This window comes from Athene cunicularia (assembly GCF_003259725.1).
Source record: "Athene cunicularia isolate RWA chromosome 3 unlocalized genomic scaffold, athCun1 chr3_part1, whole genome shotgun sequence".
Lineage (NCBI taxonomy): Eukaryota > Metazoa > Chordata > Aves > Strigiformes > Strigidae > Athene > Athene cunicularia.
The window spans coordinates 35947781-35970668 of record NW_020799097.1 but is presented as its reverse complement, the minus strand read 5'-3'; the positions used below and the strand labels follow the sequence as shown (position 1 = coordinate 35970668).

The following is a 22888-nucleotide window of genomic DNA, read 5'->3' as shown; positions in this document are numbered from 1 at the left end:
TAATATATATATATATATATATATATATATATATATATTTAACATTTGCCAGTATTCTTGGTATTTCTTCAAGACATGGCAATAACAGAATAAACATAAAAGCTACCATGACATATGTCACTGAGTGTCAGAGGTTTGTATCAAATATTTGATTCGAGGTTCTCTATGAGTCTGCTTCTAAAGCAGCACTAGGCAAGGCACTGCATATGCCTAAAAAGAAATCAGATATACATTTTTAAAACATCTTCATTTACTTATGAGAAGAATACCTATCTGCAATAGTTCATGTATAAAATGTTTTGTGCCTGCATAACATATGCACAGAGCATATGTTTCAATTTTAGTTCAGTACAATATTTCAAATTTAAACAAATTAGTCCAAGGCATAAAGTAGTATCAACCATTTTTTTCTGCCAGATTGTAGAGAAGCATTACTAATGAAAAGGGCAATTATATACGTGAGCGTATTTTATTTACTCCTCATTAAGGACACAATATACCTGTCTTTCTATTTAGAATTTCATATAGTGAAAGAAAATTCATTGGTAATGACCTTATATTTGTATTTCTTCACAGATTTTGGTAATCGTTGTTTAAGGGCTTTTTCAGTTGAAGGTGGCATTCAAGCTTTGTTATTCAGGGCTATTCTCCTTAAACTTGTCCAGTTTCCATGCCCTGTAAGCAGAGAACATGGACATCAGGGTCTCTGAACTACTTCTAAGATAACTGCTGAAGTTAATCAGGAAAAGCAAATCAGAAGGCTTAAATTTACTGATCAGGAGTCCACATTTTTGATCCTGTGTAATGGTATCTATTATGTATATTGAACATGTATACCAGGAAACCCTCTTCCTCCCATGTAAGGCTTCGCTTAACATAGGATGCTATTTCTCCAGTTATAAAAAATCTATGGCAATGTAACCACCACAGGTGTTTGCATCCCTAGTTACATAAGATTTTATGATGAAGCCCCTTCGACTTAATTCAGAAGTCAGAAGTCTCCTCCTTAAAATCCTCTCACTGAAGGGAAATTCAGTAGTTAATACTATTGGATGTTATTGAATACTTGGCTATTGCAAACAATTGTGTAAATCATTTGAACAGAAATAATGAACAGACTGGGTTTTTTTTTATTCTGTACAGCAAAATGGCCATTTCTAGAAGAACGTTAAAGACAAGGCCAGGTTTAATGTCAATGTGAAGCAATACCTTTAAGTCTCCTACCAACATTTATTGAGAATTTCTTTCCTCTGTCCACAAGGACTCTTTCATCACTGGCAGGGCTGCCTACAGGGTGCTCATGCCTTAAATCCTCTATCTGTGATCTGACCTGCTCATACAAACTCTCCTCAGTTTGTCTTAAGCCCCATTATTTGGGATGGCTTGAGCAGAATTAATTTAGGTCTTTTCCAACGTGACTCTTGTTGCCAGGAATGGTTTATAAGGAGCTCAGCTGGGAGGTTGAGGAGGATGGAAACCTCTGGTGCAAACAGATAGTGAGAGGGAGAGAAAGGGAGGTGGGTCTTTATTGAGGGGGCATGCAAAGCAGAGCGAGGGTGGGAGAAGTGAGCTAGAGAGTGAAACCTCTCCAGTTGCCTCAGCTGGAACTGGAGGCAGATGTGTCCGTTCTGAGGTAGCTCAGACAGGGATCCGAAGGATGAACTTGGCGGAACTTGCTTTCAGGCACTTATCTAAAGTTGTCACATTCAGCGCAGCACCGGGTAGCACTAACATACAAGAGGTGATGGGTACAGCACGTGTGGCTGTAATCTTACCATGCCTCACGCAGAGATGCACGCACCCACAGCTCACCCTCTGCGGGCAGTCTCCTACACCCCTTTCACTCAGAGAACATCTCTCTGTGTCTCACCCAAAGAGGAGAAGGCTGTGGGACTTACCTTTTACAGTTTTCTAACAGTGAGAAACTTAAACCAAAAAACTGGTTCCAGATCTGTCTCCAGTTTGAGAGAATTTGAACTCCAATCACTTCTCTCAGAGGCTTCCAGCCCTGTATGAATAAAGAAATATTTGTACTTGATGTAACATTTTCTGGAAATCTTCTATTTCTTTCTCTATAGCAGCACTTGAGTACCCTCCTGCGGGGTTTATGTTTCGATAGTGAGCACAGTAGGGAGCCCAGTCTTGTCAGCATGCCTTCAGTATATGCTGACAACGCCTGCCAGACAAACTGCCCCTCAGGGACAAACACTGCCTCTTCCCTGGACAGTCTTATAGTTGGTCAGACACCAAACTGCTCAGCCTTGTTTGAAGTAGGGCTGCCCTCAAAATAAACAGGAGTGTGTCTTAGGCATGTAAGGAACTGAAAAGCATAAGAGGACTGAACAGTCCCAGGATTAGACAGAACAGATTCAGGTCCTAAATTCTGTATGAATATTGTAATTTTGTTTTTTCTTTTTGAGATCTGGTCCTAAAAGTCTTGCCTGGCATCACATAAAGATGCTGCAGTGGACCAAAGAACTGGAATTCTGTGTTCAGCTCTCAGACTACTTGACAACCTAATTTGTCTTTCAGAACAACTTCAAGTCCTTTTTTTTGTTATGGAGATGCATCAGTACAGCAAAATAAACTGTTCACGTGGGCTTCCACAGACCTATTCTTGATTTATGATGCTATACTAGAAGCTGAGTCAAGCTAGTATTGTTCATTGGGTATCAGAAGAACAAATTTTAAGGGCTCTGTTGAAATGCTTTTCTATTTTGAAATTTATGTGAAAACCAACAGAGTCTACTTCCACTTATTCCAGTGCAGATCAGAAGATAGTGCACTGCAACTATGGTAGATCAAAAGCAGCCTGTGTTTTAAACAGTAATTTCTTAACATGGTAGTCACTTTCCAATTTATCTTTGTTTGTGAGTTATAATTAATCTTAAAAAGAAGAAACACTGAAAATTTAAATGAACTATAAATCTATAAAAATATAAAATGAAGTATCCAAAACCAGGCACTTGACAATCACATTTATTACTGCACACTGACTGAACAAGATACTGCATTAGATAGAGAATGACGATTGACATCAAACAGGCACTCTACAGAAAGCACAACAATACGTATTAGAGAGGAAAGGCATTTGGGGGGCATTTGATTAATGTGCTTTTAATTGGACTTTCCTGCCTCATTGGTTTTATTCTCTCAATTTAGCTCAAGCTGCTCAAATACATAAATAGCCAAAGCACCTACTATAATTAACAAAATACACTGCAAATTACCAGATTCATCAGACTGTGTATAAACAAATAGTATATTATGCAAATGTTACTGAATTTCTACAAAAATTTAAACAGGCAAAGAAAGTCCAATATTAACTAAAAAAAAAAAAAAAATCCCAAACCAACACTCTCCTCTTTGAAAGCTCTTTGGGACACTTGATCTTTGTGGTTTATTTTCAACTGCAATTTTAACTTTAGTTATATATTTCATTAAAAATTTGTAGGATGCTCTGCCAATGCTATTCAAGATGGAATTCGAGTGTACTAAGTTATGGCCCCCATGTGATGCTGTCTGGTCATATAAAGAATGTGTGAGGCCATATTTGTATCAGAAAATTCAAGCAACGAAACTGAAAAGCAAACATACATTGAATGACGAATGCCTACAGCAAAGAAACCCAACATAAAATGTTATCTTATATTGCTATTTATAACTTTGAAAAGATTCTAGGGTTTTTAATTATCCTATAGTATGTGCTATAAATTTAGGATGTAATTCATAAAGAATATTTAAAGTGCCCAATTGCTGATAAATTAGATTAAACATTTAACAACTGAGAAAACCACATAGGTAATTTGGATTTCATACTTACATTCTCAGCAAATGTGAATGACATCTGGGCAATAAAGCACATGGACAGAAATTCCATCATCAGAGTATAAGTTGAGTGAACAATTTGTTGCATGAATATTTGGAAGAAAAAGAACAGACTGAAAAATGCACATCTTTCATGTTTGTTTGAATGGTCATGTAGTTGCATAGGATTTTAAAATGTTATCATATTTAATATCTTTTTAGAGATTTTGCACTTTAAATGCTCTTCAGTTACCATATTAAAACCCCCAGAGAGCTCTGCTTCCTCAGTAAACCCTCTTTAATTTGCATTTCATACTATGTACATTTCTACCCTGTGAGCACCTCCTACTGTTGAACACCTACATATACAGTGTGCTGGAGAAACTACCAAGCTGATGGTTCTTTCCAAATTTAGATAGAAAAATACACAGCTTTTCATTTAAAGCAAACATGTAAAATTAGAGACAAATTCCAGAAGTCACCTGTATATTATATGAGTCATGAGGGAAAGATGTGATTCTTTTCCTGCCACAAATTAAGTAAACATTATTCAGGAGGAATCAAATATTGGATTTATTACATACCTACTACTCTCCACCCCTTCTTCACTACATTTTGCTGCAGAAAAGTGTCAAATGATTATTTGCTTTTTCTTTGTAGTTCTTTTCCATTTCACCTCACAAATTCAGTCAAATAGGCTTGAATAATTATTAAAAATAATATAGTTTCCCTCAATGAGCACTCACAAATCATTTTACAACATTATTGGGGTCCTTGCATTTTCTCTACTTCACAGTTACAGAAAGCTAATAGTATCTAAGATGTTCCCATTTCCTCATTGGGAAGGAGGGGTTTTGAGATGATACTTGGTTTGTGATGCTGATATTTCTGGGGAATACCTAGGGGAATACCTAGACTGACCAGGCACTGGGTGCTCATTATTGCACCAAAGCAAAAGGTTCTGTTACAAACGTGCTTAGCTAAAGAATTAATTGTATAGGGGAAGGAATTCAAATTTAATCTCCCCAGCTATCTTGCTGAGGAAGACCGTAGTTAAGCAAAATAAATGTCCATTAGGAGGTAATAGCTGGAGTATGCTCCACCACCACTGTTTCTGCACTGATTATGTAAAACAACTGTCAGTCAGGAAAATCCTTTGGGAAAACTGCTTTTCCTTCTTTCCAAATTAATTACATTAAACGTGGTAAATTACATTAAGGAATGGGAGCATGGAGGAAAGACTGTAGAAGTTTACTTCCATGCTACCAAAAAGTTTCAATCAGCTTTTTTCATGGAGGTGCACAGTGTAACTGGACTTCCCACATTAGTTTCTTCTCCAGGTGGAATAAATATGGAAAAGACTTTGAGTCTTTATTTTAAATGCATGTAGTGTTGCTTTCTTTTGAAGAAAAAATCCTCACCTGCTTCCTTCTCATGAGATATGAAATGATACATACTCCTGAATGATTGCCTGTAATGTACCTTCAGTACACATATCAGCATTGACATTCTTCATATTTGTGTCTATAACCTCTTAGACTCACAGTCTTTCAATAGCATTGCCTCCATACATGCAAGATACATGTTCCTCAATGGTCCAATATCCTTTAAGCTGATCACATGACAAGAAACAACTACTCATGAAATATTTCAAAATCTAAATGTTGCTGCATGGCCTGTTATCTCTACATCTATCATCTCATTTAGAAAAAAACAAAACAAACAAAACCAAGCAACAAACAAACAAACAAAAACCAAAGAAAAAAAAACAACAACAACCAAAAATAAAAGCTTTTCTCAGTATTCCCTGTCCTCTTCAGTTCCATGTCTTATGTCCAAGGAAGATGGTAAAGGCTAGTTTTACTTGTGCCTACAAAATTTTCCAAACAGATTCTGAAGGCCTTCCAAAAAACACATCCTTCTGCTTGCTCAGATTTGAGGGTTTTTTCAGTGTATGTGTTTGTTTTGAATTCAGATTGCCATAGTTATTTCCTTTTAACAATAATTAATTGTATCACTAGGCCCTCCCATTAATATACTCGCTGCTTCACTTTGTGGTCCAAATAGTTCAATATGCTGAATAACTCTGATTGTAAATATTTTTTTAAGTTAGCTATTACTTTTCTGATCCTTGAATAGCAGGAGGCTGGATCTAAAGACATCATTGAAATGTTTGTCACTGTAGTTATTTAACGTTTATCAATATCGTTGTAGCATAGTCTCCACATGGAGCCTGAATTAACGCAGTCAAGTCTGAGACCAGAATGAGTAGAATTTCACAGTATTCATCACTGTATGTATGTTAAGGTTTGCTATTTTACCAGTCAGTCATTCCAATCTATGGATGTCCTAAAATTATGGCATTAATCTGATGTTATGAATTTTTTTCCTGAAGTTAATGAATATTCAGGAGAAAGGAATGGTATTAAATATTTCAAATATCCTCCTAGTACATTAGGAACTGTCTGAAATCAGACTATTCCAGAGAAAGGGGTTTAAAAAGTGTTCTAACACTAACAGTTTTCTCAAAAAAACCCTGAGCAAACTCTATAAATATTCCCTCGTGAGACATCTCCAGTTTCTTTACACATAGATCCCACTCCGCAAGCACAGGCAAGTATTACTACTGTGTGCAGTGTAATTATTCAATGTTAATAAAAATCAGAAATAATGAAGTGGAATGAAAATCCACTTCCAGTGAGGATAACGTATTGACTTAATTGAGACAGGATTTCGCTCAAAGTTCAAGAAAGATGTTTATTATATGGTCTAGGCATCTGCAATATACCTGAGGAAAAGCAATACTCTAACCATAGAGTTATGTAATCAGAAATATTTAAAGAAAATTGCTGTTTCAGTTAGTGGATTGTATTATCTATACCAACTGTTCAAATTGCTTATGATGCACCAAAACCAAACTCTGTGATGAAAGATCAATCATTTCCTGGTATTTAACCAAGATGTAGCCAATTAGAGCAATAAACAGGATCACACAGATTTTCACATTGTATCAGCAATTCATCTTTTATGATACATAGCTTTGATGATAACCAACATTTGTTTTGCTGAATTCTGTCTACATGTTCTCCTGGGTTCTCAATTCAAAACCCCTTTAACGCATTTCAAAAAATGTCCTAATTTACCTGTTTCTGCTGCTGAACTCACTCAAGCCCTTGAAAATAATTTGCAGTGTATTAGCTTCTGTAACACATTATCTTTGCCCTCCATGTCATGTGGTGGGTGCTTGTGGTTCAAAGCATATTAATTTCAATATTGTAAGATCTTTTGGTCTGAAGGATCACAGACAGCTCCAGGGAACACAGACAACCATTTCAAACCATTTTAACAAGTATTGTCATTTTATCTTGACTAGAAAGAAAGCTTAATCAACTTCAGTGCCAGATAGTCTGATCACCATCCACACTCAAAAGGATTTGTGATCTCTAAGTATGTCTAAAATTCCAGTTATCAGGCAGGATTAATTTGATTCAATTTTAGCTCTCTAAAAGTAAGGGGCTTAGTCTAAGACAATTTCTAGATTTCACCTTCTCTCAGTGAAGATAGACAGGCTCCTCCAGAACACATTTGTTAGGGTTTAATGCCAGCCGGCAACTAAGCACCACCCAGCCGCTCACTCACTCCTCCCCAGTGGGATGGGGGAGAGAATCGGAAGGGTGAGATTGAGAAAACTCATGGGTTGAGATAATGACAGAGATAAAAGTTTAGGTAAAGCAAAAGCCATTCATGCAAACAAAGCAAAGGACTTCATTCACCACTTCCCATCAGCAGGCAGGTGTTCCAGGAAAGCAGGGCTCCAGCACACGTAACAGTTACTTGGGAGGACAAATGGCATCACTCCAAACATCCCCACCTTCCTACTTTTCCCCCAACTTTTATACTGCTGAGCATGACATCATCTAGTATGGAATACCCCTTTGGTCAGCTGGGGTCAGCTGTCCTGGCTGTGTTCCCTCCCAACTTCTTGCACACCCCCAGCCTACTGGTGGTGGGGTGGGGTGAGAGGCAGAAAAGACATTGACTCTGTGTAAGCACTGCTCAGCAATAACAAAAACATCCCTGTATTATCAACACTGATTTCAGCACAAAGCCAAACTATAGCCCCATACTAGCTACTGTGAAGAAAATTAACTCTATCCCAGCCAAAACCAGCAGAGTGTTTCATCCTGTCTGTCCTAGAAACTTGTGCTGTGTTCCTCCAGAAAGAGTCCAGCTCTGATGAGGCTGCTAAGGGTAGAAGAGATATACGCCACAGAGAGCAGATGAAAGCACATTATAGAAACACTGGTTCTGCAGAAGAAAAATCAAGAAATCAAGGCTGATGTTTGCCTTAGTCTCTTTGTTACATATTGCTTCCATGCCTTCTTGTGTGATCTTCAAACGTCATTAGCATTAGGATTTTGTTTCAAGTCCAGGTCCTCCAGATGAACCTTATGGCACCTGTAAGAAGCACCAGGTCACTGGTGATTCCAAATTTATGACTACAATTAGACACTGTCAGATGAACTGTTTATCCTTCTTTTATTGCATATCATGTACATATCGGTACACTTCAGATGTGTACGACAATTTCTCAGTGTTGTGACATACCAAGTCATGTATCTTTTATTTATCCTATTACCTTTATAGATTAAACATGAAATCTCATTTTAAAAAAAGAAAATCAACGTAGTAGGATTCAATCTATTTTCAGTAAACACCTGTTAGCTGGTATTAATGATACTCCCTCCTTCTAATTCTTGATGAATCAAGTTCTGTATCAGTCATTTCATTAATTTGGTCAGGATTGATATCAGGCTGCCAGAAGTATAATGAGCTGGGTCATTCTGTTTGGCTTTAGTGTAAAAACTGGTCACACTCTTCTAAAGTTGTTATAACTAGATTATGCTCATTCTCTTCAATTAAAAAAAAAAAAAAATCATTAGCTATGTGATTACTGGCTGTAAATCAGAATTGCTTCAAAGCAATCTTACAAAGCAGAGCTGTGTAGTATTAAAGTATCACTTTAACTCACAGTTTTCTTGCGGCCAAGGGAAGCATTCAGGATGTTCTCCATGCTTAGACTGACAAGGACTTGGATGTAGCTTCCCTTCACAGACTTTGTAAACATAATCATTTGTGGCTGTTTGTGTGGCTGTTAAGGCAACCTCATCAAGCACAGAGACTTGTCTTATCAGTCTAATGAGAGTAGGGCCAGTCCCCACAGGTGCATTTCCAAATTGCCATCCAGCTGCAGTCACAACTGTGCTTGGCTGCTGAGCAGAAATCAGAAGTTATATCTGAGACTCCTGGTCTTGAACAGACAGTACTTATAGTATCACAGAATCACAGAATCATTTAGGTTGGAAAAGACCCTTAAGATCATTAAGTCCAAGCATTAACTCTGCCAAATCCACCACTAATCCCTAAACCCTAAGTGTCACTGACTGCTCATTTTTTAAATACCTCTAGGGATGGTGACTCTGCCACTTCCCTGGACAGACAGTTCCAATGCTTGACAACCCTTTTGGTGAAGAAATATTTCCTAATATCCAGTCTAAACCTTCCCTAGCGCTGAGGCCATTTCCTCTCATCCTATCACTTCTTGGGAAAAGAGTATCCACATTGATAAAACCTCCTTTCAGGGAGCTGTAGAGGGCGATGAGGTCTCCCCTCAGCCTCCTCTTCTCCAGACTAAACACCCCCAGTTCCCTCAGCCGCTCCCCGTACGACCTGTGCTCCAGACCCTGCACCAGCTCCGTTGCCCTTCTCTGGACACGCTCGAGTCATTCAATGTCCTTTTTGGAGTGAGGGGCCCAAAACTGAACACAGGAATCGAGGGGTGGCCTCACCAGTGCCAAGTACAGGGGTAGGCTGCGTGAATGTTTCTCATCACACCCAAGGGCACATAGTACATATTACCGTCTGTACAAGTGTTTCTCATCTACACAAGGACAGATTAGATGCATCAGATAGGTCAGTATGTTCTTCATACCATAGATGATAATTACTAAGGAACTTCTAATCAGGAGCTACTGTCCTTGAAGAAGAGAAACATCCTGGTACATGGAATCTCGTTAAATAGTTGAACGTATATTAGTTTAAATGGAGATTAGAGTGTCCTTTGGAAGAACTATCCTCATTCTAATAGTAAAAATCACACCACTGCTTCAAAGATCCCTGCCCAAATAAAGACCATCCTCTTTCGAGCGTGTGCAGAAAATTAAAAACTCACTGTAACTTTAAATTGAAGAAAGCATGTTACTAACCAATGGGGGATAGAAGTGATAATTAGCTAACCAATAATCATTGTAGTAATTATGTAATCATGTAGTTTGGAGTGTATAAATATTTTGAAGTTCTTTTGTGTAGGATGCTAGCACTGTGGAACTACCACCTAACACCCATACTTGCACAACTATGAAATAAAACTGGTATCTTGACTGTGTGTGAGATGGACTTTTGCACACTGGGTGAAGAACCCTGTTTGAGAGACAACACAGGGGGACAATCACTTCCCTGTCCCTGCTGGCCAAGCTATTTCTGATACAAGCCAGGATTCCATTGGCCTTCTTGGTCACTTGGGCACACGGCAGGCTCCTGTTCAGGCAGCTGTTGACCAACACCCCAAGTCCTTTTCCACTGGGCAGTCTTCCAGCCACTCTTCCCCAAGCCTTTAGTGTTGTACGGGGTTGTTGCGACCCAAATGCAGGACCTGGCACCAAGACTTGTTGAATCTCAACAATATGGTGTGAGATGTATTCTGAAAACTGTATCTCATATCAATACTTTTCAAGTGTGGAACATGACTTTCAAGTTCCTCTGTTGCTACTGTCCTTCTAGGTATGAACATAAGAAATGGATCACACCAGTGGTCCACCCAGCCCTGTACTCTGCCACTGAGCGCAGCAGTAGGAGAGGCTGTTGAGAGAGTTCATAGGAGCCTTGCAACCTTCTGAGTTCATTCGCTCACACATCACCATAAGCCACACTCATTGTATCACAGAGTATATCCCTTCTCATTTTGTTTAGTCTCTGCCTATCAACCCACTGGACATGAATTCGTCTATCCCCTTTTGAAGCTGCTGATACCACCTGCCCCCAGAGCTTCCTGTGGCAACAAATTACAGAAGTTCACTGTGTAAAGATGTACTTACTTACATGCGCTTTTAAATGCTCTATCACTTGTTCCAGTGAATTTCCCTAGTTCCAGTATTGCAGGTTTTGGTGATTAACCAAACTTTGGTGATTAAGTTGTGTATCTGCCACCTACATGATTTTTTTAAAATCCCCCTTAGCTTTCTTCTCTCCAGATTGAAAAAGTATCTCTAGCCTCTGGAAAGGGAAGAACAGAGGGTTTTAAGCCTGTCATCCTCTGTTTCAACCTGTTTCCCACTCCAGAATGGCCATTCTTTCCTCTTATTCCAAGCGTGAGGAAACAGAGATAGCTCCGATGCTACTGGAGGGGAGTGGGAGGCAGGGGTTGACAAAGAGCTTTGACTTTCCCCATGGTTGTGGGACAGCCCTGTTGTTGACAAGGCTCTTGCATATATCCCAAGCCCTGCAAACAGCTATCCCCACAGGACAGCTATGCTCGCAGGATTTGTGACAAGGCAGTTCATTAAACCCATAACGCTGACATAAGTATGAGTGAGAGGCTCAGTTCACTCTTTCTCCATCCACACTCTGACTGCTGGGGCTGGCAGCTACTCATGATGGTGCTGGTGTTAAGCAGTTTCTTCAAGGATGACATTGAGTGCTAGTGAGACTGCTCAGCAATAGATCATCTTTTGAAAGTCCATTGGTTGAAGATGGATATGCCTCTTTATCTTTACAATTTTTTAAACTGCTAGTACTTAACACTGTCTAACATGTGCTTAGTAATATATATTTGGCCCATTTTCTGCTTGCCAGTCTGGAAAATCAGCATAGAGTCATCTTTCAGTATTGAGTTTTGTACACAGCTAATGTTAAGGGAAAACACGGAACTGTTAACAAAGACAAAGAGCATGAGCTGACATTATTTCCTTGAAGCTTCATTCAGCAGGAATGCCCTGTCAAGTGGAGCACATTATTCCCAAAAGCATTTTGAAAATGAGTGGGTGAACACCCTCTATCATTCTGTAATACTTGTTAAATATCAACAAAGCTGCTGGGAGGGATGTACAGCATCGAGGGTGTGGCTAGAGGACTGAGATTCCGGAGCACAGAGCAGTACAACACTTGTAATTTTTTAGTTAGTTCTCTGTAAAATAAATAAAGAACAGTTTAAGTGGGTGAAAAGTTTGGCAGAGCCTGGCCCAAGTTTACAGATGAAACATATGCACATGGAAAACAGACAACAGAGTCCTCTCCTACCAAAATAATCTGCCTATATTTGTCAATGGATCTGTAGTACATCATTTACAAAAGCAAGTCTTACAAATTCCATGATTCTGTGAAATGTTTCCTTAAGGATTTCTTTAATTAGTCTAATTAATGAGTGTCTAGTAGGTTGCTTCAGTCATTGGTGAACCTAAGTGTTGTATTTCTATTCCTGTCTTGTCTTCAGGAATCCTGTAAAACAAGAAGTCAGGAATACAAAACAGTGATGAGGAAGCGGCCAGTGACTGGAACTTGGAAGGAAAATAATGAACAAAAGAATTATCATGATTTAAAATGTAGGTAGAGTGCTAGAAAAAGGCACTGCTCCCAGGAACAAAGGGAAAGATGGTTTACTGTCCTACTGCCTGGCATGATTATTTGTGTTGTGGGTTTCTTAATTTTTCTGTTGGTCCTGGTGACAAGAGAATATACACTTGATAGAGCCTTTAAATTCAGTATATATTGAGCTGTAACTTCATATTTTGAAAACAACAGACAATAATGTATTATTAGGCAATCTAATATCAAATCATGAGCAAACAATTCAGGAATCAATTAAAGTCCCACTGAACCCAAATTGCTGCTTAAGCTGAACAAGCTATGAAAATATAATTATGTTTTGGGAGTTCATCTTGTCTTCTGAATGACTCTAAATATTTATTTCACAAATCTGTTCTTAGGGTTTTTTTAACTTTCCTAAGACACTTAATGCAATATAACATGAGAGTATGCACAGTATAACAGTACCATAACACTAGAGAAGCAAGTTCATGTTTCTTTTGTTAATGCAGCTCTAGAAAGAATACTCTAACATGTTATAGACTACTAGGGCATCACTGTTTTGCAATGAAATCCTGGTTGTCTGAATCAGTTGGGTGACACCAAGAATTTGCAGCTAATTGCAAATCAATACAAAAGTGGAAGATAATAGTGGAAGTATTAGCTTGTTAGAGGGAGGGGTTTGGGTCACAGGTTTTCAAATACTGGGGTTCTATTCTGTAATTAATCTTTTTCTTCCCAATGTAAAGCAGGTATCTGCCATAATATAATATTATCCATTTTCTCTTTAGGAAGAAAAGTATTCATGGTGGGAGTCAAAAGAAGCAGGAAAGTAATTAAGAGATGTTAACAAGGTGGTCCAATGGGCTTTATTCAGAACATGCCAGCAGAATTCATTTTGCTTGAAAAGAGGAAAGCTTTTATCCTACTGACAATGTCTGATTCCCTAAAAAAACATAGACCCTAACCGTACAATCTGATCCACATCAACAGAGTATTATACACATGAAAAACACTCCTGAAATCCACCCTGGTGATGGGTGAATTACGCTGATCACCTTAGAGAACCTGCCCACCAAGGTTCATTTCTAGTTTAGCTTAAGCATGGACGAGAGACATGATTATATCTGCAGTCAGCCCAATAGCATTAGCAGCACTTATGCCACTGGTTCAAAAAGAAATTATTTGTAAACAAAAGTAGACTCTCTACTATGTAATCACTAATGTCAAGAGAACACAGTAAGCATAGCTGCAATTTTAGAGCAGGCAATAGCGCTCTACAGATCACTAGATGAATTATTTTCCTTTTAATGTCAAACTGAATATGCTGCTAGAGGATGTTCAACACAGTAACACAGCATTGCATTAACTCTTTGCTTAGCAGAGGTTGAGCTTCCCAAGAAAGGAGGATAGCAATTGTCAAGAGCTAGAAATCCATCCTAGTGAACTCTTTCTGTCTGTATCTTTCCACTTCAGCAAGACCTTTTGAATGTTCATCTCTTGGTCTCCATTTCACATAATTTTTTTCAGGCTCTAGAATGAATGCAAGAAATGTAGTATTTTTTTCCTCATAGTCTGTCTGTGGCTCATTCTGGACCCCAGACATAATACATGGTCTTAGAGACACACATCAGTTTCCATTTCTCTCTTTTCCTCATAATTACCATTAAAAATATAAAGTGATCCTAGGAGTGACCAGAACAAATCACTTAATTTCTCCAAGAGGACAGGAGGAAACACTCAGCAATCTTTACTTCTTTTCTCAGGTTTATGTGTACAGCATTGCCAAAGCTGGGGACTTTCTCTGAGGCATTGGCTTCTAGAACAGAATTGAGATGTTGAGGTTGTCCTTTCTCTTTTTTCGTAATGTACATTTCTCATATTCATATTTGTACAGAGAAGTCTTGAAAGCAAGACATGAACGCATCTTGCAGTCTTAGAAGCCATAATTTTTTAATTTAGCTCTGAATGTCACAAATTGGGGGACTTTCACATGTGTTTGGTTAGAATTAATCGCAGCTAAAATATGCTTCTTGTAACAAATACTGTTCCCTAAATCTTCAGACCTCTCCTGTCCACAGCGGTGAGGTCACTGCAGACAGGAACTGGTTAAGACAGTATTTGTAAATTTTGCCTTAGCCCAAAATGCTAAAACTGATTCTACAAAAATCAAAACAGAGGAGAGAAATAGACATCCTGTAAATTCAACATGGATCACATGATGTATGAGGACAGGCTGAGAAATGTGGGTTTGTTAAGCCTGAAAAGAAGGCTCAGGGGACTACTAGGGGCTTATAGAGAAGATAGAATCAGTCTCTTCTTCTAAGTAGTCAGAAATAAAGATGAGAGGCATCAGGCACAAATTGTTACAAGGAAATTCTGACTGGATAAAAGAAGAAAAAAAAAAACAACTCACAAGAGGATGGGCAATCACTGAACCAGGTTGCTCAGAGTGGCTGTGGAATCTCAGTCCCTGGAGACACTTTAAATTCAACTGGACAAAAACCTGAGCAACCTAATCTAACTTTGAATTTAGGTCTGCCTTTGAGAAGGCGGTTGAACTGAGTGACCTCCAGAGATCCCTTCCAACCTGAATTATCTTACAGTTCTGTTTGTCTCAATTTTCATTTTGCTAAGCTACCCAAGCCAAATTTACTTGTCTCCTCTCATAAAAAAAAAGGAGAATCTCAAACTCATTTTTATCCAACGCTCTAGATTATAATCTTTTCCCGTCAGTCAAGAATCTATAACGAACAGGGTGTTCTAAACCCATGTAATGTTTGTAAGTACATTATCCTATTTACAGGTTGATATAAAATAGATGCTCAGTAGATGGAGACACTTCACACTGAAATGTACACACAGAGTCATGACAAAAGATGTTTTACTCCATGCAAAGTCAAGGTCAGCCAAGTACAGGTGACACCTGCTCTGGCAGTGTGACCTTTCCATCCCTGAAAAGGTGAGTCTATTCCTAAATCAACAGGCGTAAAAAAATCAAATAACAAAGTGCAAGTAATTTTTTGGTCAGGATGACTGAATCTGAATGGATTCCCTGGAAACCTCTAAACAAACAGTATTGGCTGTAGGAGTTAAGATGCTATACTCCAAGGAGGTTTCCTCAGTAGAACACAATATGTGAGAAGAGCAGACAAGGAGACAGAATCATTGAAGAGATGGGTACATCTATCCTCGTAATTAAGAGATAACTGGGACCAATGCTTGACCCAGAGGCCAGATTGCACGGATTAGCAAAGGTCCCCACTGCATAGGGCTAGTCCCCTCTAGAGAAATCAGCCATGTCCACACCACAGAGTATTTGGCTCTGAGTCTCTTCTGAATCCTATGTATTGTCCCCAAGATCCTAAGACATAATGATTATCTTGTGCCTTTTTTAAATCACGAAGTCTCTGAAATAACTTCAGGACTATGTGGCAGCCTATCACTGTCATATCATTGGAGTTGCAAACTGGAGAGTTTCTGTTGTGTTCTCTAGGAAGCAAAGGGGTACAAAGCCTATTAGGAGACTTTGCTGAAGGATTGTGTAGGGAGATGGACCTTATAGTTTCTTTCCAACTGCCTGCTAGAATTTGTTTCTGGACTGAGCTACTTCCAAAACTGTATCTGGGTTTTAATCTTGCAGAAAGTAAGCTAGAGTGGTCAAAGGGGTAAATCGACAATTAAACAATTATATATCTATGCAGGCACTTCTCCCTCATGCCAGAGTTGATTAGTTTCCTCAAAACTAAAAATAGGACAACCATGGAGCCGAGTGTTAAAGCTCACTCCCTGGCCCTGCGTGCTTACCAGAGTAGAGGTACCCAGTGTGTCTGTAGAGAATAAGATTTTTGTTTGGATGTTGATCTTGGTACTAGCAGATTAAGCAATTTCTGTTCCTTTCTATGAACTTTTGCAATTGTGACATCTGCTTCACATTTGGAATTAATATTTTATCTCTTTCTTTTGACCTAAGTATGTTATCAAAGTGACTGGCTTAAGAGACATTGGTCCCACACCTCTCTCTTATTTAGCAAGACATTCTTTTAGATTGGCAAGGAGGCAATGAATCGTTAAACTGGGATTTAAGCAACTATACAGTTTTTCTAGGATCACCAAAGGAAAAATGAGTGTGTCCCCATGATAGCTGCTTTTGAGTGTTCATATCACAAAGATCAGGAAAGGAATTAGTGTGTTCCAGTGACAGCCAGAAAAGCTGTCTAGACTGTAGCAAGGTAGTAGATGCTGGTTCCAAATGTCCACAGGCAGTTTGTGTCCATGCCTGTGTCTGTAGGCATCCTCCTGGAAGACCTTCAGACCCAGTGGTGCAGAGCATCCACACTGTCCAAAATGAAACCTCCTCAAGCACAGACTGCTCATGTAAACACTGCACAGTGCTTGACTTGGGTCTCCATGGGGACAGTGCAGGGACCTTGTGGGTCTAAACCACAATAATGATAATAATAATAACAACAACAACAACAACTCTGTGTGTGTGTTTGTGTATGTGTATGTGGTGGGATGAGGTTTCAGATCAAAGCGAATGTAAGGACAGTGCTGGATGGAGCCCACTGGAGTGCTGTTTTTATAGCTTGATGGTGAAAGAATGTATGGCTTACTTCAGGGTCTGGCATCTGCCCAGTGGAGTTTAAAGGTGTCTTAAGCATTCTGGGCTAGTGTTGGAGGAATGTGAGAGCCCAAGAAAGCAAAACATGGCAACTGGAAGCCATCTCTGTCTGCGGGGAATAATCCCTGTGTGAAATAATTGCCAGAACTGCACCAGAGGATGGTGGTCCATCCAAAAGAGAATCCAGAGACAGCTTTGCTGTTACCGACACTTTCTGACACATCCTGGAATCACATTTGCCTCTTTCACAGTCATATTATCTTGGCACCACATAGTTCTGTGGTCATCTGATGACTACCTATGTAATAGCAGAGATCCCTGTTCTTTGTTCCTAAGTCTGCTGTTTTGCACTTGGCATTAAGTGCCCTTCCATCCTCAAACTCTTCTCCAGTCCTCTTTTATACCCTTATTGTGTTTTGTACCCTTGATATTCAAGTCATTTTCTATGTTAATGTTGCCTCTCAATTTTGCATCATCATCATATTTCATTAGGATATGCACATTTTCCCATGACAATATATATACTACATGAAAATATTAAATTAGAACTCAAGATTGAACAAGACTGCTCCTGGAGGTATTTTGCTACATACTTCCTTCTAGTATTATGACTGTTTTCAGCACAAACTCCTGTCATCTGTATTCTACCTATCGTCTTTTCAGTTCTTATATATATCCTCTTCTTCATAAACTGATGATTGTGTGGAATAGAAAGTGAGTAAGCAACATCCAAGTTGACTAAAGCTATTGCATTTCAAGGGAAAGAGAACACGGAGGAAATATTTTTGTCTTTAAAAAAAAGTGTTGTTATCGTATAATCTATTTTTGGTGAACACAAAGCAGATTTTGTTCAATTTATCCCAGACATACTGGCAAAAAAGCAAGTATGCTCAGCTTTTCTACATAAGACCCCCCTTCCTCTTTTCTGTTTCTCTTTTTGTTTATACAACTAAAATGAAAATCTACTATTTTAATTGCCTTTACAATATCTAATTCATCTTAATTTTCAGCAATTCTTAATTTACCTCTACACTTTTTGCCCTCCAGGAAACTGTTCAGTCTCTTTTTGTATTTCTCTAGGGATGTCTACTTATTTCTAATATCCTTTTGAGGTGGTTAATTGTCCAGCTTGATTCTGAGATTTTCATACCCGTTTCTGGATAAAAATTCCATACTATTTTTTTCAGTTTTGGCTTCAGGAAAATCCAGTTCAAGCATTCCCCTCCCTAAGCACTTCAGCCCAACCTGCTTTACTATATAGTTTTCCCAGTTTATCAAAGTTTGCCCATTTAAAATCCTCACTGTAGGTACAGATCACTTTTGTCGATCCTTCCATTTCATCACCATTCTTCACCAGACAACAACGATCTCCTTCATGAATTCTCTTAGTCTTAAAGATTATGAGCTCTGTTATTTTTGGCTATGGTTTACATGTCCAGATGAACAGTTTGAATGAAGTTGTTTTCCCTGAGGCATCTCCCTTGAATTTGTTTGCAGAGAAGATGAATGCAGTGCTCCTGGATTTCCTGTCCTACGTCCCTGTATAAACATTTGGGTGTTTTAAAACATAAGGTCCTGTGAAGGGCATCGTGTATATGTCTATGTTTGAGAGAGTCACTGCAGGTTCCTCCTACAGTCCCTAAAGAGAAGCAGATATTTAAGGTTGCAAATCAGAAATTAGTAACTCTAGTCCTTCCAGTGACTAATTTTGGACAGGGAGACTAGACAATTAGTTCAGATGCAGGCATGTACACTGCAGATAACTACTGTTAAAGGAGATTAATCAAACTCCTGCTGTGCTTTAACCAGTTGTTTCCAAAACAAACTACTGCACCCATTTCAGTGTTATGAGGTGGTGGATTCTCTCTGCTACCTATTACCACTGCTGCAGACACAATACTGGGTTACTGGGACCATTGATATGATACAGTGTGGCATGTTCTTACTGCAGACATTTTTCAATATAATTATGCCACTTAATTTTAGTTCAGTGATAATTAATAGAAGTGAGATTCACTTACTAGATAATAATTTGTATTGTCCTTCAATAGTCTTGTATATATTAAGTCCAAAAGACAATGCTTGCTCAAAATGAAGTGCTGGTCTGAATATCTGCCTTAAATGATATAGTAGGTTTTGTACAGAATATGATAGTTTCTGGGGACTTGACATTAAACAGTGCATATAAGCTGGTGTATGTTCATACAAGGTTATCTACTAAAGATAATTACTCAGTTGTCACACTGCAAAAATGATGTGCTAATAAACATACACATATTTGTCTAAAACCGTATGGTTCACTTAAATTTGCGTGGCCATAAAAAAGTGCACACAATTACTTTCCTCACACTGAGTCATTCTGATTAACCTTGCTTTCCTATATTCTTAGTTAAAAAGTCAGTAAAGGATTAGAAATTTAACACGTCTTCCTTCAAGCCAAGAACGGCTTTTCCTCTGTCCATACAAAAATTTACTACTGAAAATATTATTCTAACAGCAAACAGTGCAATTAGTTATTTGCTTTTGTTTGGTTATTTAATTTTTAGGTCCAGGATACCTTATCTGCAAATGTATGTCCTGGTTTGTTACTATATTAGTAAGATATGTAAAGTAATAGATGATTTCTAAAGAAATATGTCAACTTTTACTAAGGCTAAGGAGATCTAAGAAAACTGCACTGACTACTACATAATAATGAAATACCTTGACATCTAGACCACATTATGATACTATTCTATCTTCAGGCTGACATATAAAAACAATAATACTGATATTAAGCAGTATAAAAATATCTAGTACTACTGCCATTTTGACATAAGAAAGCTTAAGGTGATATACAGATACTCAGTGCAAAAAGATTACCTGATTCCAGAAGCTCAGCTGCAGTGATAGCCTGGTGAGGTTGAGGTGAATTTCCCCTGGAAGGTGGTGTGCAGTGATGGAAAGAAATATTACCACTTACATTTCAGGAATAGGAAGTTCTGCATCAGGCAAGTTGCTCACAGGCTATTGAGTTGTACAGTCATGGAATTTTTCAGGTGATCACATTTCATCAATTTAAACCCTTCTTGTCCTTGAGAATATTTCAGCAACGTTCATGATCTATTTAGGTTTGTAATATTTGCAGAGGTTACTTATTTTAAAACGCTTACTGATTTTTTTTGCATCAAAATTGTGTCCATGTTTTTCCACAATATTGGAAGCTCAGCTATTTTCTGGCTTTCACTTGTGATGGGTCACATCTTTTCTACTTATTGATCAGACAGCACATTTTTAAAACAGTTAGGTAGTAAACAATAGATAGCAAGTACTATTCATGGAAAAACAGACTTTCTTTGTATAAACACACAGCTACACCAATGAGAAATAACCTAATGATTGTGGTGAGCATTTAAAACTCACTACATATGAAAGACAGTGACGTACAAGCATAGTTGTACGAGGCCGTTCTTGGGAATGTGAAATATATATGCTTCTTACTGTGGTTTTTCATGTAAAACTGATAAAAAATTGAATATTACAAGGGATGGAGGTGGTCAAAGAGATTAGATTTATTTTTGGTTATATGGAAGAGTCTAGCCTGAATTACCTGATATTAACAAATAAAACCCAGAAGCTATTTAACATATGTGTGCAGCAATTCTATTACGGACATTACATGGTATTATTTGCCAGTAAATTATTTTCGAACATTAGCAGCTAGGGAACTCAACAATCAGATGCATTAAATTCAGTTGTCAAGTAATATAGTGACTCACTAGAATTTAGAATGAATTTAAGAGGAAAAAAACCCAACTAAATCCAGTTCAGTACTTGTGTGAGAAAGAGCAGACTCCTGCCCATTCTGGCTATCATCTCAAGAACTAGTCTGAAAACCAAATTAAAACATACTTTACAAGGCTCCTGGTTAGGAGCACAGGAGGCTGAGAGGAGGAAAAAACTTTTTTCTCTTTATTTTTTTCCTCTTTCTTTGGTTTTCCTTTGGCTTAAAATACAGGAAAATGCCACAGGGCTCTGAGCATTCTGTCAATTATCTTGAAATGTAACTAAACCAAACTTAATACACTCAGTTCACACCGTACTACCAGGTAGCTGCATGCATACTCCCCTATTCATCTGTCAGCATGTTACTCCTCCAACCACTCTTCAATGAGCAGCTAACACAAATAGGTGCTGGACAGCAGGAAGGAGGCAGCATCCCAGAGTTTTCATCAAAAATATATTCCTGACCCTCCTCTCTCAATTCTGTCACACTGGATCACAGCATGTCTGCAGATTGCAACCTAGGCTCTCTTAGATACTGCATGTAAAGATATCCTAGGACATACTTGTCTCATGCTACTTTTAATTTATCTTACTCTGCTAGTTCAGGAGAGCTTTACTGAAGGAGACTCATGTGGATTCATCCCCAGCTGTTTGAGGACAGAAAATAATAATGGAATTCTTAATTAGACAAATGCCAGTTTCCTTACTTCTGACCTCCATATCACAGTTCAAGATAAAAGAACAACTGCTCCATACTCCTAGATGAAAAACCATTTAGATCAAGGCTCGGCAAGGAGCCTTGGACAAACCTGATATATCTATTTAGAGCCATGACAGAGAAGAGCAATTTATCAACATCAGTAAATCGTGATGAATGCCAAGACATACAAGCCTCCTAAATCAAATAAGGGCCTCAACCAGGTTTTGTCTAATAATTGCTTGCTGAAAGCTGAATGCAAGGTAGGACATAATTAATTGGATTCTCCCTCCTAATAGCATAGCATAGCTCTAGAGTGAAGGCTGTGAAGTTTTAGGATGTGGAGCAGAAAGAGGAAATTAACTTGCAGAAGATACAGGAATGGAATTCTCACCTTCTCCAGCAGGTAGGATCATGTGGGACTTGATGTTTCTTTTGACTGACCTTTCCAAGCCACAAAATCAGTTTTGAAAGTGAGGAGCTCTGCACTCCATCTGCTATCCCTGACTGTCCCATTTAGCCCAAATACTGTGAAGTTTCTGTACACACTTGGAAGATATGAGAAATCTGATTTGCTTTAGGTACTATATAATACTTAATTCCACCATAACAAGGTACTGATCTAGAGATGAAAGGTTTAAAGCATTATTTTTGTCTTGTTAAACAAATTAATGCACTATTTTGGCTTGTGAAGCAAATCAAGCCTTGCTCTGCCAGGGAAAAAATGTACTTTTTTGTGACCATGGATATATCGATTGTTGGACAAGTTATTTACACTTTCTTTCTCTCTTCCCTTTCTTTAAGTGGGATACCAGTGCTAGTCTGACTGCAGTGGATTTATGGAAGATACATGACTATGTTATGCTGTAATAGTGAAGCTATGTAAGTATCTTCCAAGTAGGACACTGACACTAATATTCCTCCCACATTAACCAAGTCATAGAGCATGTGGATGAACCTGCAGGACTTGTGGTATCCAGCAGGTAGCAGGAATAAGTGACAGAGGGAGACTCATATTTATCCAGCTTCCTGATGTTTCCTTGAGATGTAGATAATACAAGAAAAGAAAATGCTGGAGTCTGCACCTGATGTGCATGAGTTTTGCCACTGGGATGAGAATACCAGACACACACACACATATATACATAGAGTAAGAATACACAAGAATAAACAAGTTTCCTTTCTTTTATATCAGTTTCTCCTGTGCAGGGGGAAATAGGATGCTAAGAAACTCCATCTCTTCTAATTTGCCAGAAGGTAGCTTTCCCTGAGAAACAAGCTTTCAGGCTAGAAGGCAAATCAGCTCTAATACTTGCCCATCAGTAATCTCCTGTAAGGACTGTACATTTTAAAAA

General features: G+C 38.4%; 1 protein-coding gene across 1 annotated transcript in view; it reads right to left on the bottom strand.

Annotated features, from left to right (window-relative positions):
- SH3BGRL2 (SH3 domain binding glutamate rich protein like 2) overlaps positions 1–21949 on the bottom strand; it is a 136930-nt gene extending 114981 nt beyond the window's left edge. The window contains exons 1-2 of the mRNA XM_026844087.1: positions 21928–21949; positions 19934–20028 (exon numbers count right to left, since the gene is read on the bottom strand). Coding sequence (XP_026699888.1) covers positions 19934–20028; positions 21928–21949 — 117 coding nt within the window. The remainder of the gene's footprint in view (positions 1–19933; positions 20029–21927) is intronic.
- Between the last annotated feature and the right edge of the window lie 939 nt (positions 21950–22888).